General features: G+C 39.0%; 1 protein-coding gene across 1 annotated transcript; it reads left to right on the forward strand.

Moving 5' to 3' along the window:
• Positions 1 to 1,661: 1,661 nt before the first annotated feature.
• On the forward strand, positions 1,662 to 10,936 carry sub1b (SUB1 regulator of transcription b). The gene is made up of 5 exons (XM_046841113.1): positions 1,662 to 1,815; positions 7,255 to 7,324; positions 7,478 to 7,597; positions 9,198 to 9,306; positions 10,270 to 10,936. Exons 2-5 carry the CDS (start codon positions 7,256 to 7,258, stop codon positions 10,347 to 10,349), a joined length of 378 nt encoding a protein of 125 aa, XP_046697069.1. The 5' UTR covers positions 1,662 to 1,815; position 7,255; the 3' UTR covers positions 10,350 to 10,936.
• Positions 10,937 to 18,516: the final 7,580 nt, after the last annotated feature.

Raw genomic sequence — 18,516 nt, forward strand, 5'->3', positions numbered from 1 at the left:
GCAATATATATATATTTATATACAGTCTCCTCTGAACAGTGGATGCTGAAATATGTCTGCCACTTGAACCCTAATAAGCATTTCTGTACATCTGACGTTTCTGAGGCTGGTAAATTTTATAGATTTATCCTCTGCAGCAGATGTAGCTCTTAAAATTCCTTTCCTAGGACGGTCCACATGAGAGCCTGTTTTATCAAAGAGTTTGATGGTTTTGGAGACTGCACTTTGGGATACATTTAAATTACTTGTGATTTTTCATATTGACTGACATTCATTTCTTAAAGTAATGTTGGATTGTCTTTTCTCTGAACTTTACTGAAGGTTTTTGCCATAATATGGATTTGTACAGAAGTTGTAGTACCACTAATAGGGCTATTGACTCTGTACTCACCCTTTCCTCTGCACAAAACAATTGATGGTCTACAGCACATTAAGAAGGCAAGAAATTTCACAAATGAAGTCTTGACAGGGCACACAGGTGAATTGAAAATCGAGTTGTCTACCTCATGAACCTGACAAGAAAATGCCATGAGTTTGCCAAGCTGCCCTAAAAGCTAAATGTAGCTACTTTGGACACTAAAATAAAAAACATATTCTGGGTTGTTCAACATGTTTTTTTGTTTATGACATAATTTCCATTCATTTCATACATAGTTTAGATGTCATCAATATTTATGTACAATGTTGAAAATAATAAAACAAAATCCACTGAAGGAGGTCGCTCACTGTTAGATTTTTATCATGCCCAAACAAAACTTAATTCTTGGAGAGGTTTTCCATGCGATCTACGATGCCCGTGGTGCCTTTTCTGATCAGGGAGGAATCACACAGCACACAGAATGGCACATATGTTCCTCTTCAGTTTATTGCAGATAACAGACAAGTATATATACACACTGGAGAAAACCTAACCTAAAACTGTTTCTGATTGGGTAAGAAGACATAATAACTGGAGATGTATGAGCCTAGATAAAGACTTCCTGTGTACCTTACATACTCACATCGTGAAGATCCTATAAACACTGAACAAACAACATAGGAATGTGTTTAGAGAACCATCTTAACACTCGAGAGAGAGATAGATAAATAGAGAGAGAGAGAGAGAGAGAGAGAGAGAGAGATAAAGAAAGATGGGGGTAGAGAAAGATAGATAGATAGATAGATAGATAGATAGATAGATAGATAGATAGATAGATAGATAGAGCGCTAGAGATAGAGAAAGATAGGGGGTAGAGAAATAGAGATAGATAGAGAGAGAGAGAGAGAGAGAGAGAGATAGATAGATAGATAGATAGAGAAAGATAGGGGTAGAGAAATAAAGATAGATAGAGAGAGAGAGAGAGAGAGAGAGAGAGAAGCGATAGATAGATAGAGAGAGAGAGAGCTAGACAGATATAGAGAGATAGATAGATAGCGAGAGAGAGAGAGAGAGAAAGAGAGTTAGTGTTTTTTTGCAGTGTAAATTCAAATATTTACACTAATATTAATAAATTAATAGTAATATTCTAATACATTTAGAAATGTTATGGAGGTGGAGTTAATGGATTTATTACACCAGTTGCTGTATTTGTGTCAGCAGTAAAGGTGCATATTTAAGTGTTAACTTATCCAACATGGCGGCGCAGTGACGTGATTCGCTGAACCTTTTAACAGCCGAGGTACGTCAAACGTCTGATGTGATTGGTCAATAGCGGACCACGTGATCCACGTGCGCTACATGCCCAATTCTGTGATCTCTCGCCCGCGTGTGTGAGAGAAGCGAATCCGCGGCTCAGTCTTCAGTGAACATCCAGCTAACTAACTGCATCATCTAACGTAAGTCACTTGTGCACCTGAAAGTAAATACTATGATGTTGATATCAGCTTACTGAAAAGCCGGAAGTGAATCCTGATTGTGTGATAAATGTCACCCAGTGTGATAAGTGTGGAAGTAAGTGTTGTATTTCCAGGCCTGTTAAACCACGCTGGCCCAGTGAGCAGTGAGCAGTGAGCAGTGAGATAGCTAAGCACCATTCATACCCGAGTCATAAATGCAATACGATTCGCTGCTGATTTAGCTGAAGGTGAACTCCTACAGAAAAACAATAAAACCACAAAGCCATGAGACCACGAGGCTTTACCTTTTTATTTATTGATGTCGATGTCAACAGTGTCACGTTACTCTTGCTTGAAATACTACACTTTTTTCATTTGTTTACTAAAACCCATGTACTATTTCTCATGTGAATCATCTTCATTTTGTTTCCACGAAGCCTTCTTCTTCAAGAGTGAACCTGCAAGATTTGAGCTTTACAAAAAAAAAAAAAAAAACCCTTCATTCTTATTGCTTACAAACTACACAGTGCACTTGTGCTTGGGCTGTAATTAACACAAACATTCAGCTGCAATGGTTTAGGACTATAATTGGCATGAACAGTTCTACATTTAAGTGCCTATCACTATAAAGTACACCTCAGCAATCTGAAAACTGTAATTAATGCACATTCGATGCCACCCGGATGAGGATCGGAGTCTGGTTCCTCTCAAACACTTCCTCATGCCATTTTAGGAAGTTTTTCTTGCCATTTTCTCTACTGGCTCACAAGAAATTTCCCCACTGTGGGATGAATAAAGGTATATCTTGGGTATATCTTATTAGGGCTAAACTTATAGTTTTATTCTGATAGTATAAATGTAAATTATATAACCTACTTATTTCTATAAAGCTGCTTTGGGAGAACATCCATTGTTAAAAGTGCTATACAAATAAAATTAAATTGAGGATTGTCATGAGGATGTTTGGTATTCTACACTGTCCTATTGCCAGAACTGATGCCCTACTTTTCATCTTCGGGAAAATTCTTGTCCTGGCTTATGGCTTGGATTTTTAGGGATAGGGTTACAGGATCTCTTGACAAATGGATAAGACAAAGAGTGTCTGTACTCATCTAGATCTCAATACATTGTGTGTCGTCATAAATATTCTCCACATGATTGACAAAAGTGTTGGAGTAAGCTAAGTCAATGCCACGCAGCTCCAGGGCTCAGGGCTTTGAAAAGTTGAGTGTAGTTTCGTAACACACCAACAGATGGCAGCACAGGGCTGCAAGCACAGTCACAGGGAGCACTGACCTTCAGAAGTCACTGTGCCAAAATATGTTGTCGGGAGCTGTGCAACTGGTGCTATTCTGACCACTTGTGTGTTACCACATCTTCATCCTGGACCGCAAGAGCAAACATGAAATTTTGCATGAAACTGGGCAAATCTGCCACATAGACGTTTGACAAGATTCTGCAAGTTTATTGCGACACTGCAACGAGTCGTTCAAAGTGTTTTCAGTGCATGCTATAAGAGCAGCAGAACCTCACTGGAAGATGACGAGAGTTCAGGAACACCTTAAATGTCCAATTGTGATTTGAACATGCATCATGTTGCTGCTAAGTTCGTCCCCAGGCTGCTAAAAAGGAGCAGTGATTAAACTTAAGTGTACAGGTATGAACCAGGGACGAAGCAACAGTGTTCAGTGTGGAAAAGCATCATCTCCATGACCGTCCGTTTTAACATCATTGTGGAAAAACAGCTAGAATCTCAGAAGGTGCTTGACATCCTTTATCCCTACAAGATATAGATAGATAGATAGATAGATAGATAGATAGATAGATAGATACAACTTTATTGTCATTGCATTGTACAGGTACACAGCAACGAAATGCAGTTTGGCATCTACCAGAAGTGCAAAATGTAGCAGTTGTGCAAAAAGTGCAGATAAATATCTAGCATATTTACAGTGCAGATAACTATCTGGCATATTTACAGCAGTGGTATATATATGAGGTATATACAGTGAATAAATATAAAGGCTATGAAGGTTACAGATCACAGGGTTATGGCAGTAAGGAGTAGCAAGCTGAATAAACAGTCTACTATATATAAAAAAAAATATATATATATATATATATATAAATATATACACATACATTATGTACACAGATTGATGTGAAATGTTGGGCAGAATGTACAGTGATGATAAGTATACATACAGATATAAAAGTGCAGATGTACTGAGGAGTGAAAAAGATATAATATGAAGTATGTACATGTATTGTACAGAGGTTATATACAGTCTTTTGTTTATGTTTGTTGTGTAGTGATTAGCGGTGTAGTGTTGAGTTCAGTAGTGTGATGGTGGATGTTGTGTAGTGATTAGCGGTGTAGTGTTGAGTTCAGTAGTGTGATGGTGGATGGAAAAAAGCTGTCCCTGAACCTGCTGGTTCTGGTACGTAAGTTCCTGTATCTCCTTCTTGATGGAAGGAGGTTAAACAGTTTATGACTGGGATGTGAAGAGTCCTTGATGATGCTGTGAGCTCTGCGCAGACATCTGCTGTGGTGAAGGTGTTCAATGGCAGGTAGTGTAGTGCCAGTGATGCGTTGGGCGGTTTTGACCACCCTTTGCAGTGCTTTACGTTCACACACAGTGGAGCCTCCGTACCATACAGTGATGGAGTTGGTCAGGATGCTCTCAATGATGCAGCGGTAGAAGCTCGTTAAAATCCCCGGAGACAGATGAGATTTCTTGAGACTTCTCAAGAAGTACAGGCGTTGTTGTGCTTTTTTAACCAGAGCTGACGTGTTCTGCTGCCATGTCAGATCCTCAGAGATGTGAACTCCCAGGAACTTAAAGCTGGAGACTCGCTCTACCTCGGTTCCATTGATGTTGACTGGTAGATGTCTCCTGCTGTTGGATTTCCGGAAGTCCACAATGAGCTCTTTGGTCTTTGTGGCGTTGAGAGTCAGGTTGTTGTTGGCACACCATGCTGCCAGATTACGGATCTCTTCCCTGTAGGCCGATTCGTCGTTGTTGTCGATCTGGCCGACCACGGTGGTGTCATCTGCATACTTGATGAAGATGTTGGAGTTATGCAGAGGAGCACAATCGTGGGTGAACAGGGAGTAGAGCAGTGGGCTCAGAACACAGCCCTGCGGTATGCCAGTGTTCAGAATTAGGGTTGAGGATACCTGGTTTCCCAACCTGACAGATTGAGGTCTGTTGGTGAGAAAGTCCAGAATCCATCTGCAAGTGGAGGTGCAGATACCCAGTTCACTGAGCTTAGTGATCAGTACAGTGGGGAGGACTGTATTGAACGCAGAGCTAAAGTCAATGAACAGCATTCTGATGTATGTGTTGCTATATATTGCAGAAGTGGCAGGTACGCTGGGAGCACTGTATTGCTTTGCAAGGGGACTATTTTAAAGGTAATGGTGTGCAACCATAGACAAATAAAGTACTTTACTGTAAACCGAGCTAGTCTCAAAACTTTTTGATACCGCCTCGTATCATGGTGTGGATAAATTTACATCTTAGGATAAATCACATCCCAGCACTTGGTTTGAAAGCTGGTTTGGATAAATTTTGCGGACCATGGATTAAGTTACGAGACTGGATATTTTGTAAAGGGATGCTTTATCGTTGCGGTGGCCAGAAGATAAGGTGAAAGCGATTTTTCATCTGGTCATCTTTTCCTTGTATACAAAGCATTTTAAGTGTGTGCTTCCCATGTGTAGTGCATGCTGCACGCCCAACAGACTTTCCATAAAAGCATTCATCGTTTTATTTTTTTCTCAGAACTGTTAGAATTGGCTCATCATTTCGCTTGTGCAAGTCGCTTGTGCAACCCGTGTGTTTGAATAAAATGTCATGGATGAGACGCTGGATTATTATTTTTTTTTTTCATGGGGCAGGTGGGAATTCGGGTTCGTTTTCCGCATGTATTATAAATAGATCACTTTATTCATCTCAGAGGAAATTCACATAATGGGTCACATAGGTCCAGTATTCAGTGCGTCGCTTCATACCACACGATAACCTGCTTTTTATATAACAAAATTCTTTCGAATTTCAACATCAGAGCTGAGTGAGATTCTGTGAACATGCCATTTCGCCTGTTGGCTAAAAACTCATCAACTCCACCCTTCCACTTTACCAAAAGTCTCCTTGTTGCTAGTAAGAACCCTCTGTGTTGTAAATAAATGAGCCTGTATGACTGAAGGCACGCCGGCTCCTACAACAAGCGCTGATCTACAAAATGAATCTGAAGGGAAACTTTTGAAAATGGCAGTAAATGCTTGCTAATTTAAATGCGTTTCCATGAAGCATAATGAAAATGGCAGGCATGAGCACAAAGCCTGTTTTGGATTTCAGACAATCATCTTTATAGCCTTACATTCAATATCTTACCCCAATGCGCATTTTAATTAAAACACTGGATTATTACCCAAACATATACATATGTACATATTAATTCACAAAAGTACTCAAAGTATTGTATGGATTACTATATACTGCGTAGCTGAACTTTCTGTATAAAGAAAAATAGTTATAAACGGGTAGATGAGCGTTGTGGGCAATTGGCCGCTGGAAAATGTAATTTACATATTTCATACATTCATCACATCAAAGCATTTATATAGAAGGTTAAAAGCAAAGCACTTGCACACTCGCATTGACATTTCGGATTTACAGCAATAGTGCTTGCAAGATGGATCTCTGAATATTCAATATTTTACACAGCATTTGTAGCTCTCATGGATACCGTAAATATTTCCATTTCGCAAAAATCTATTTAAATCGAACCTTTGCTTCACAATAGATAATCTAGATTTGTATCCGCTGCTTCTTTCACTCTGAGAGGGATCTAAATTTCTTGATCATTGATGGACCTGGATTGATCTTGATGTATATTATTTACATCTTAGAGAATAAAAATGAAGCTGATTTGAAATGATCTGAAGCAGGGGTCACCAACCTTTTTAAAACTGAGAACTACTTCTTGGGTACATAAATCTGTTTTTTTACACACTTCTGAAATAACAAATTTGCTCAATTTACCTTTAATTGTTATTATTAATAATTAATAATATTCATCTATATCTAGTCATCTATATTTTAATATAGTCATTTTCAGATTCACACCAATGCAAGTGTGATTTAAAAAAAGAATAGCAACAAAAATTTGATGCAGCTCACTGGTAAGTGGCGCTATGGTGAGCTATTTTTTTTAAAAGCCCCGTGGGTGACGTGGTCCTTGTGGGTGACCTTGTTGGGGCACCATGTTGGTGACCTGTGCTCAGAGGCATACTGCTGATACATGATATTTAATTCTGACTACTGTAAGAGATTGGCTTTGAGTATTCTGCATTTTCTTAAATCACCATATGGGGGCAGTATGGGCTTACTAATTGCACTAACACGGTTGTCTCCTGGTTGTGTTCCTCAGCATGCCTAAATCTAAAGAGGCGTTGTCGTCCACATCAGGCAGTGACTCTGACAGTGAAGCCGAAACAAAGGTAAGAATCGTTTATTGTTATCACAAATTCCACAGACTGATTTTATGTCTGACGGACATTCGTGCGCCGTTTAAGGCTTTTTAAAGCAAACTCTAAACATCATACATTGTAAAATCTTTTACACCTACTGCACAAAATGTAAATTTCTCGCAGGCTAAGAGGAAGAAGGCAAGCAAAGTGGAGAAGCCTGCAAAAAAACAGAAGGGTGGTGAGACCTCCAAGCCAAGCGGCTCCACTAAGAGTGACGATAATGCTGGTGACAACATGTTTCAGGTTCCGGTCATGTTTCTTCACATGTTCACACATCCTCATTCAGTTTCCCGGCTCAGGATTGATTTACTATGCGTGAATTGCCATTGAAGAAGGCAGTAGATATGAATATGTACTGGAGCTTTTATAACCACTAATCCAGAACATTTATAGTCTTCAGGATCTGTTTCAGAAGATAAACGCTGTTTAGGGTGTATCCATTTGAAATAAGGAGTGTGTCTTGGTCAACACACACCGTAAAAAGAATTCCTTTGGTCATTAATCTTAGAAAACATAACATATCGTACTCATCAACGGCGGATTCAGTGCGGTTGCAACTATTTTCTCCCCAATTTGCTCATCTACTGAATTCCATTCCTCAGCCAGCTCTTTCCTATTAGATGACACTAAAAATCAGGAAGGGTGTGACTACATCCTTCCTCCAAGGCATGTCAAGCCAGCCAAACCCATCATCTTAAACTGCTACTCAGGCTGAGAAAAGCGCCATTTTTTCTGATTAACACAGGAGATCTGTGTCTACCATCGTTTCGACTGAGTTATCCATAGCTCTGTTGGTTCTCCGCCTCAGAGCTGCCAGCTATTTCGTCGTGATTCGTAATCGTGATGCACCAGTGATGGCGTAAAGGCTTTTCAGTTGGGCTGCTCAGCCGTGGTTTTAGAACTCTCTTAAACGATATACCTAATTTGGAAGTAAAATTTCTCATCCTATGAACAAGAGCAAAGAGGATGTCACAAAACTAAAGTGTATCAGAGGTAGACCAATTCATCGGTTTTGACGAATAAATCGCCACCGATGGTTGATTGCTTGGCTATCGGCAAAAATCCATACCGGTAGTTTTTCAGGGTAGCGTCTGGACCGACTGAGAAGGTCCCGTCATTACGAGAGCGGCCTCTAGAGGCGAATCACTGACTCCTCGTCCGGTTTGTTTTTAAATGCAGTGCCATATTATATTTATAAATTATAATTGATCATTTATATAATTATATTATCAATATAATTTATATATTCATATATTTCATTTAGCACATTTTCTATGGATCAGTACGTATTTTAATTATATTAGCGTTATATTTGTTTTGGTTTTTATCCAGAATCCATTTAAAAAACAATCACTTGATTAATCGTTATCATCAAACACGAAGCAGCCTAGCTAATGGTATCGGTAAAAACCACTATCTGTCCACCTCTATACCATACACACACACATGACTCGATACCCGTGTGAGAACAATATCTTCACTTCCTCAAACTTGTGAAGAAGACAGTCATTTGCTTTCAGTTATAGGTCTATTGATTGAATGAAGAACGCAAGATGGCAAACAGTTTGTTAGCGAATATAGGCAAGATATTAGGAACATTCACTAAGGTGTGAAAAGTAGTTATCTTTTAAAAGGTTTTCTGAAATCATACAAATTAAAATGGTTTAAAGTTGAAGCCTGGTGGTTTACAGCAAATCCTAGTTTTACACTTATTCTAGGGCTGGTATAGTCTCTCTTATTATTATTATTATTATTATTATTATTACAGAAAACCATTTGTCATTTACAACCATGTTGCTCTCCTGACTCATGTCCTGAATCCTGAATCATATGTCTGTTTCAGATTGGGAAATTACGATACGTCAGTGTCCGAGATTTCAAAGGGAAGGTGTTGATTGACCTTAGGGAATACTGGATGGACCAAGCAGGTGAAATGAAGCCTGGCAAAAAAGGTAATTGTGACAAAAAAAAATGCTTAATCATCGGAACGTCATTACTGATGAACACTGACTATTTTAATGATTTATAAATGGTTGTGAATCTTATGAGCGTTCGAGACATTTCACACTGCAGTCCATGACGCAGGTACTGTAATGTATGTGTTCAGAACAAAATTGGAAGTCTGTTTGAGCTGCTCTTGAAATACATGTAATATTAATATATAACTAACTGTGCAGCTAAAATATCGTAGGGAGCGTTTAATAACTGAATGTTACCAACATTTATTAATAGAATGTATTTGATTAAATCTGTGTATGTGGGTGGGTGTATATATAGTTGTAATGTCTTTCAGTCAGACTTTTGTTTAACGCTAATTAGGCTTTAAAATGTCTTTCCTGAGAACATGCACCATGTGAACAAAAGTATTGGGACACCTGACTTTTCCTTTATTTAAACTAGAAGACTAAAACCTGCTTCAGCATAGCCATGCCCCCAAACTGTTAATACAAAATTGGCTCACAATTGTGTAAAACATCTCTGGAAGTAGTAGCATAAGATTTTGACATTTTATCTTTTCTTGAACTCCGAGACCAAAACTTGTTCTGGCAAGATATGAACCTACGGTATTACATGGGTTGAAGTGGAAGATCTTGAACATTTCAATGAAGAGTGGAGGTTTGTTATAACAGCAAATGAGGACTAAATGTTCAAAAAGAACAGAAATCTTAAGACGCAGGTGTCCACAAACTTTTGCCATTGAGGGATGGCTTAGTGAGAGACAAGTATATAACTTTAGTAAATGCGTCATTTATAGTCTACACTGAACCAAAGATATGAATGATTTCTCTTCCTTTCTTTCTCAAAAAAAAAAAAAGAGCTGTGTCTTATTTTAGATGAATGATTACTTTAAATGAATGTGTAATTAGGAAATGTCTATTTCGGTTGTGTCATTAATTGTAATGAATCGCCCTCAGGTATTTCGTTGAACCCAGAGCAGTGGAACCAGCTGAAGGAACAAATGTCGGACATCGATGACGCAATAAGACGATTATAAACCTTGCCTGTGTTTCAGTGGGAGGGCCGGGTGGGGCAAAGTGTTTTTAGAATTCTTTGGCATCTGGACACTGGGTGAAAAAAAATTTTGTGCGAGTTTTTTTCCTTCAGCTTGTGTATTTTTCTTTTGCCTGGGATGCAACAATCCCAAACCTTTTTTTTTTCTTTTTTCTTTTTTCTTCTCCCACCCATATTTGATTTGATATCCATATGAGCTCTAAATGTATTCGGTGTAACATGAAGACAGCCATAGTATTTTATTTTTTATTTTTGCAAGTTTCTGTTGCTAAGTTATGCAAGACATAAGAGACACGATGTTCACAATCTGTGTGTCGGTCAGTGTAACAACCCCAGTGTTTTAAGCCAGTAAAGGACCAGTAATATTACTCTGTATCATGTTGGTTTATCCCTAGTGGTTGCATTTAAGTTCAATTTTTTATTTTTTTTTCCTCTGGTGATATGTTCAGAATTCAGCTTGTTCTTTGTATTAGATGGTTGAAAGTTCACAATAGATAAGCACTGCTTTGGGAATAAACGTGTCACACTGTTCCTTATATTTGGTATATGTAATAAAGAGAACATTGTGTACTTGGGTGGATTCACAATCAAGCATGTTTATCATTTTTGGTTTATGATGTTGTGTGTTAGATAAACAGCAGCTACTAGCCTGGCTTTGAATCAGCAAATATGAGATGCACTACAGTTAGCTTTTTACTGCACATATTGTGGACAGCTTTGCTATTTCTTTTTGACATTGAACAGGATTGAAAGGATGAGGCAAAACTTAAAATTTGCCCTTCTGTTTTGCTTCGATGCATTCAGTGCTTATGTCTCAGTGCGTGTGTGTGATTTTGCTTTGCCTTTGCGTGGGAGCAGGAATTATAATTGTCCATACACCCACTCAGACATAGACCAGACTCCAGTGCAACAACAGCCCTTTCAGAGAACTGTCCAGAAGAGCCATCTTGCATCAATTGCATTTGCTGACCGAAATTAAATCAGGCTTGTAAATCACAGTAGCCACTGTATTGCCAGCACCGTTTTTTGTGACCCTATGGTTTACGATGTTGCGTGCAAAGGCTGATATTACTTCAGGATTATGTGCGGGGTACCTGCAGTGTTAAAATGTTCTTATTTTTCTGTAATTTATGTCACTCCAAAGTGTGAACAGCTTTATATCGGACTTGGAAGCAATATTATTTCAAAACCATGATCAATTATCAATAAGTTCAAGCAACACAAGTATTGAACACTATATGCTCCTATCATTTTTACCCATACACAATATGGACAAAAGTATAAAGACACCTGGCTTTTTCAGCCGTATGTGATTCTTCATCAATCTTTTACTACAGAGTTGGAGGTGCACAGTTGTACAAGATTTTGAGTTTGGACACTTTAGCATTTGGTATTTTCCTTCAGTTGAAGTCTGAGATCCAAACATTTTCGAGCATGACCATGCTCCTGTGCACAAAGCCAGCTCCATGAGGATATGAGTTGGAGAAGATGATCTTCAGATACCTGTGATAAAGCTCTGAACAATTTTGGGATGAATCCTCACCCTACATTAGTAGCTGACTTTACTAACATCAATGTGGCTGAAAGAACACACTCCAAAATTTTGTGAAATCTAGGGACTAAATGTGAAATGGTATATTGTGTCTGTATTCAGAGTGGATTACGGCAGGCCCGAACAAAGCATTAATTTGTAAAACATTTCTTTCCCTCACTAGTGCTAACCCAGATACCAGTTACTATGGAGATGTTTTGTCGCTATGGAGGTCTAATGTACTTTCAGTGAGTAGGAGGTGATTATAAGACTATTTTCCATAATTCACATTGCTGCACCTGTACAGCTGGAGACCCTGTTCCCACCAAAATGCACCAAAACAATATTTGCAAAGCAAATATAACAAAACAACACTTGAACTGGTGAACATAATGCTGAGATGATACACTGACTGATGGAGTGTTATGATGATTAGATCATGTTGCAAGCATTTTGTGTATTTCTGTGCAAAGCAGGTAAGTTTGCAATATAAATTATAGAAGATTTAAGAAAATACAAAATTCTTACATGACGCACAAGGGAACATGGATAAAGTAAGCAATTTAAAGCTTTTATTCACTAGATGGCGCTAGTGCTCTGTTTTTCACTGAATGTTAGTCGAATCACTGAGAATGTTCTTAATTGTTTAGAGCGTTGCTATTTCTTACTATAGAATATGGACTTTAGACTGTTAATCTAACTGACACTTATGTGTCAGTACTATGGATGCCAAAAAGTCTGAATAAAAATATTCATCTTTCTAATTTTTTTAAAGGTATTAGCTACAAATTGCAATTAATCGATGAAGTCTGCCAGTGTCAGTGTATTTCCTGATAGCTTGTTTCCAGTGAAAGCAGGAACTGTATCTTGTTCCTTGAAAAACATATATTTTTCCTGATTGTGAGTTGACTTATGATAACTGCTAGTAATAGATAAAACTAGAAAAAGGAATTTAGTTCCAACTCCCTTGGCCGTAACACACAGCACATATGTGGCCCGTTCTTTGATTTTTTTTTAATACCAGCTCCAAGTGATTCATGATGAATACAATACCTAAATGGATTATATGGGAAATTGTCCTTCAGAGTCACAGCTGTAGAATCATTCAGTGGAACAAGGGCTTGTTCAAATGACGGATGTTAAAAGTTGTGCTGTGGTCTGCACGCATTTTAGTGGGAAAAATGTCCTTCATCCCATACACGCACGCGAGGCATGTCCTCCCCCATTCGCCCACTAAAAGGCACGCTCCCTGACTGCTGTAAGTGGTTTGGAGTGCCTGTGCAACCTGCACCTGGAAACAAGGCAATGTAGGCTGAGACTTGGCTGCTCAGGAAACGCCGCATTTCTTCCCCTGCATTACTTTATACTTTGATGGTTTTATGATGGATTGAGGGAAGAGTATCCTGGAAAAGACGGGGGGAAAAGAAGGGGTGAAAGTGGGTGTGCTCAGCTAGCTCAGGTCACCAACGCTTCTGTAGTCCAACATCTGCTTCCATTTGGATTGTCTGCAATAAGCCCAGTCACTGAACATCAACGGCTGTGGTTCTTGCCTGACACTTGTGTCACTGGTATCTAGGGTGCCGTGTTGCAGGTCAGAGTCCAGTTCTATGTACTTCAGGAAACTGGAAACATAGAAGCGAATATAGCTCACCATTGGACCAATATCAGAAAATCAGTGGTTTTAAAGGGCAGGGAGTGAGTAAAACATGAGAAAACGTCCTCAGCTCACTTGTTGATGAATGTCTTTGTCCCTCTTGCTTCACTCCATGGTGGCTAATATAATGGATCCTATTTCTTGGAAGGAATGTGCTCTTCCATAGAGATGTGAAATTTAGATTGATTATGGGACATCTTGAGTTTCCTTTCCGTGACAGCGATGGTATTGGCTAAACTCTGCCTTGGCTGTAAAGTGCAGCCAAATCTTTTCAATTATCGTTACAATGGATGGATCATATTGAAAGGTTTACAAGCCAGAATTTCTGTATATGACCTTCTGTTGGGCATGTAATCAGTCATTTTGAGAAAAATGAATGACATTTATCCAAATAAACATTTGGGACTTGATATCATTCTACAATGTCAACCGACAATTTCATTCAATTTCATTTTTTTTCAGTTTGATTTGAGTCAAATCGTAAAAACAGGCATGACAATTACTCTGCGCTTAAACATTACCTTTTTATTTGGCTTTCATTGTGCAAATTGCGAGGAATTTGCAGGTGTGAGACCACGTTGGCTTGATTTAGGTTGAGGACATGTCAGCAGTTCCAGACTGACATTATCATTCTCATTACTACATTCCTTTCTTATGAGTTTCACTAAATAAACTGAATATGGGAAAAGAATTTAGGGGGTTAAACCCCCTAAATTCTCAGCCTATTATTCAGTTATTCATTGTAAATCATATTATTCAGTTTTGTCTATGAATTATTCAGTAACTACAATAAACGTTATATAAAAGGTATGTAATTACAGGACTGAGGAATGCAAGTCTGGAGCTGTGAACAAATCCTGGCAGTTTCAGAAGTAATGGTAATCCTAAATATTTTACTGGCCCACCATACCTATTTTCATTGTTCCACATTGTCCACCCTGCCACTAAATCTGCTGGAACTACAATAGCCAGCAATAGTGTTTTAAAGTCGAGTGGAACGTGTGCTGATTGGTGGAAGCTTTAGCCACAGCATGGTCTTTCGCACCGGGAGGGTTTCACTGTCAGAATGCTGTCGAGCCGCTGGGGCAAGGTGAGCAGCAGCAGGGGCTCGGCTCGGCACTGCCCGCAGCTGTTGACATTGGCTGGGGTGCACTAAGGAATGCATCGGGCCTTGTTGATGACTGCTTCCCCTTACTTCGCTCGGGCTTAGCCACTTCATTGCGCCAGCTGTGAGACCCCACTGAGCCAAGTCTCCTTGAGGTCAGTTGGAGGTGCCCTCGACCTGCCCAATTGTCTACACTCTACACTATATCTTATAAATATGCTTGTGGTTAAGCATTGATAGAAACTTGATTTGACTAGTTTGTCACAGCCAGCTTTCGGAGTTAGGAAAGAATAGTACATATGCCTGAGGGCTCAGGGGTCTCCCACCTAATGAGCTGGATTTTCTTTACAGAATGATGCAGCCCAGCTGCCTGGGGTGATGTAGCCCAGAAGGTCAGCGCATATCCTCCGTGCCTCATAGAGCCGAATTCCTGTGTGGCAAAAAATTATGCAATAAGCTGCACAATGCATTCCAAATAACTCTAGCCAGTTTCCTTAATTCTCGGTGGGCTCAATTAAGATTTTAAGCGGAAAGTTTATTCACTGCTATCTATTTCCCTCAAACTGTGTGAACCAGAAAGAAAACAAAGTATGTTTGCACTACATGCATGTCAAAAAATAATTGTTGTGGTCTTGTAGCGCTCTCAGCGGAATATCGTATCAAAGGAAAATTCGTAGCAGAAATAATTCAATCGCATTATTACTAAATGAACCGCGCAGACATTGAGCAATAACGTCACACATCTCCCACTAATGCAGTAGCCATGGAAAATACAGTACATCCAACCATATGATTCCAGGTAATAGTGGAAGAAAATTGTGTGATTAATGGAAAAAAAGGGCATGCTGGAATTGGGCAGTCATTAAGTACTCATGGTCGTGTTCCCCTTGTTTGTGCTCTTCGAGGTTTTGTCTAACCACAGTGGGATGAAGGGTTTTCCACTTGGAATACACTGTGCTTTGTTCAGATCTCAGCCAGAGATTTTAGATAGATGGAAATAAACTTAACTGGTGTTTACTAATTTGTCTGATAATATTTTTTGTGCACCATTAGTTATAATAGTACAGGCTTAAGTTACCATGTCTAAGGTACAAGACAGAAGACAGTTCTTAGTTGCTATTTAACTTGGATATTTAGCATATTAATATGTTTGTAAATGAATGTCACACAGGATAAATTATTTCTGTATAAAACAAGAGTGATTAGAATATCTTTATGGTATACACACAGTTGCCATGATAACAGTTGCTACAAAATCTACAGTTCAATACAAACTGGTTTAGTTCGATCCTTATTATAAGCACATGTTGTAGGGCTTGTGTCTGTAGAAGTGTATTTGGTCACATGACCATAACACATGGTCGTGTAGGCTACGTGTGCTTGGAACTTGATAACTTATCTAAAAAACCCTGGAAGACATTTATGTCTATTTGTTATTTTTCTGCATTTGATATGACTTGGATTTTTTTCGGTTTCAGTGGGAGAAAAAATAGAAGACCTTTTTTAAATTCAGATATTACCTTGCCTTATATTTACAGATCCATTTCTAGATCATATAAAAAAAAAAAAAATTTCAGGCGTGATCTTTCTACATGCAGGGATGCACAAGTCTGAGAGAGACAAATTCCAGAGATACACCGTAAATAACTTTGTTTAATCAAAACCAATCCAGTGCAAATAGGGCTTATGTCATGTATCTTTGTACATTTTGAGAGTACAAGTTACAGGTCAGAGTCAGCACTGCCTTTCTCCATCGTACATTCAATCCTAACGCTTTTTCTTGCCAGCATATGCAGACGTTTAGAGTTGTTGGCTTCGTGATGTTTTCTTAAGTAAAAACTGATTGTTCGCTTAGATTTCAGATCCCTGAAGCGAGGCCTGTGTCTATTTCTTTAACTTAGACCTCACACCACTGTCTACCCAACATCTTCCCACCATTTGTCACAGGAACAGAATGTAGACAGAACCAGACAATGGAAAGCAGAAATATACTGAATGATCTGAGGTTTGCAGAGTAAAGGGGAAAAAAAGAATCAGGGGAATCTCTGACGTAAAAATGTCTACCACACACGCAATGTCAACAGGTAGTGTTTCTTTTTGACAGAAGGACGTCATTGCCTGCTGTTGGGAGGATGTTTGAACAGAGATCAGTTCATCTCTTTGTAGGTCTGCTCAATGCTATTTGTTGGCAAAACTTCTTGTTGTTTCTTGCTAGGACACACTGTCTTGCTGTTTCTGATGTTTTAATCTCAAAATGTGGGTTTTATTACAGGCAGTTTGTTGGTTTACACATGTAATCATGGCTATTAGTCAGTTATTTATCAAACCCAAGTATTCAGGTAGTACCCTGCAGGTAATAGGAAAAGGTATGTAGTTATAGGCTTAAGGAATGTAAGTCTGGACGTGCAGACGGGTTTAAGGGGTTAAACACGCAGCAGTCATTATGCAAACATGTTAAAGCTCTTAGTGGCCAGGTGGTGTATGTGAAATATGTGTTTGGGAATTTAATTCTTTCATTGAACTGATTGTATTGCGCAATGCTGTCTCTCCTGGGCTTAATCATTTGTAGTGTAAGTTTAACTACATGAGTGATTACCACACTTCAATTCGAAACATGTATGTATGAAAAGTAACACACTGCTATCTTTTTGCTGTCTGTCCCTGTGACACAGCCTATTTAAACTAATTAGCAGTGAGAAAAGAAAAAAAAAATTGCTCGCAGTCACACTCCCATGCTGGCCGTTAAATCATTCGTTCAGCGTTTTGCCCCTGGGCGAACATCACTTCACTAATTAAGTCACAAGCCTCATTTACAATGTTATTCTACAGTTCACATTTCCATCTCATTTAAGAGGTTTAATACATGGAATATTTTGGATTTAAACAAACACCTAATGACGTGGACATATTTTTTAATGTGTCCTCGCGGGAGCAGAGGCTGTGCTTGCACTTTGGAGGTAAATGGAAGTTTAATGGAATGTCTGCAACACAATTTGGAGTAATACCATCTGTCTGTATCATTATTTTGTTCCGAAAATCATTACTTTTACGGTGTCACATTCTTCTTTTTATTTGCTCCACAGCAAACTTATAGAATAGTTCTGAGCCATTTTCTCCCCTTCGTTCAGTTACGTATTAACTCGTTGCTGAAAGATGACAATGCGCAAGGCATCTTGGCTTCGACTCAAAAACCTTATTTTAATAGGTGCTATTATAACCAATTCTGACATGGTTTTACACAATGACGCTATTATTCCCAGACATTCTTAGGTAAAGCGCAAATCTCTATATACCACTACCAAGTGCCATGCCATGTCTTCAGGCATAAAAGTGGTGTAGGTCATAATTGCACATAACTGTAAGGAAGGATCCTGGTTAGTGTGGGTTACCTTGACTCCCAGACCTGAGGGCATCATACCCCCCCCCTTCCTTCTTCCAATGTGGACTTTGGGCACTATTAACCTGTCCCTGAGAGTTTGTTTTTACATGCCTATGCGTTTGCTGCCATGGCCTCTTTTAAAAGGTAGAAGGAATGCTGCCAAAGGAGTTGCACCACATTGGTGATTGTTCCTGGGGGAAAAAGAAAGAAACAACAGGGGGTGTCTGCCATACAACAAGGCAAAACATCAAACTCCGTCAGGGGCAGATCCAAATATGCACTCTGTAAGTCTTAAATATTTCAAAACACGAAACCCAACCTTTTCAAACATTGCATGTGCTGTCTCCCTGATACCCGCCTTTAGATGTTTGCATTCCGTTCACATCAGGGAAGAAGCGTGAAAGGGACATGTCAGCTGCCCTGGGTGACACCATTTTTACTGGCTACAACAATGAAGAAATCTTTTACTGGGTGTTGTATG

This window comes from Silurus meridionalis, chromosome 27 (genome assembly GCF_014805685.1).
Source record: "Silurus meridionalis isolate SWU-2019-XX chromosome 27, ASM1480568v1, whole genome shotgun sequence".
Classification (NCBI taxonomy): Eukaryota; Metazoa; Chordata; class Actinopteri; order Siluriformes; family Siluridae; genus Silurus; species Silurus meridionalis.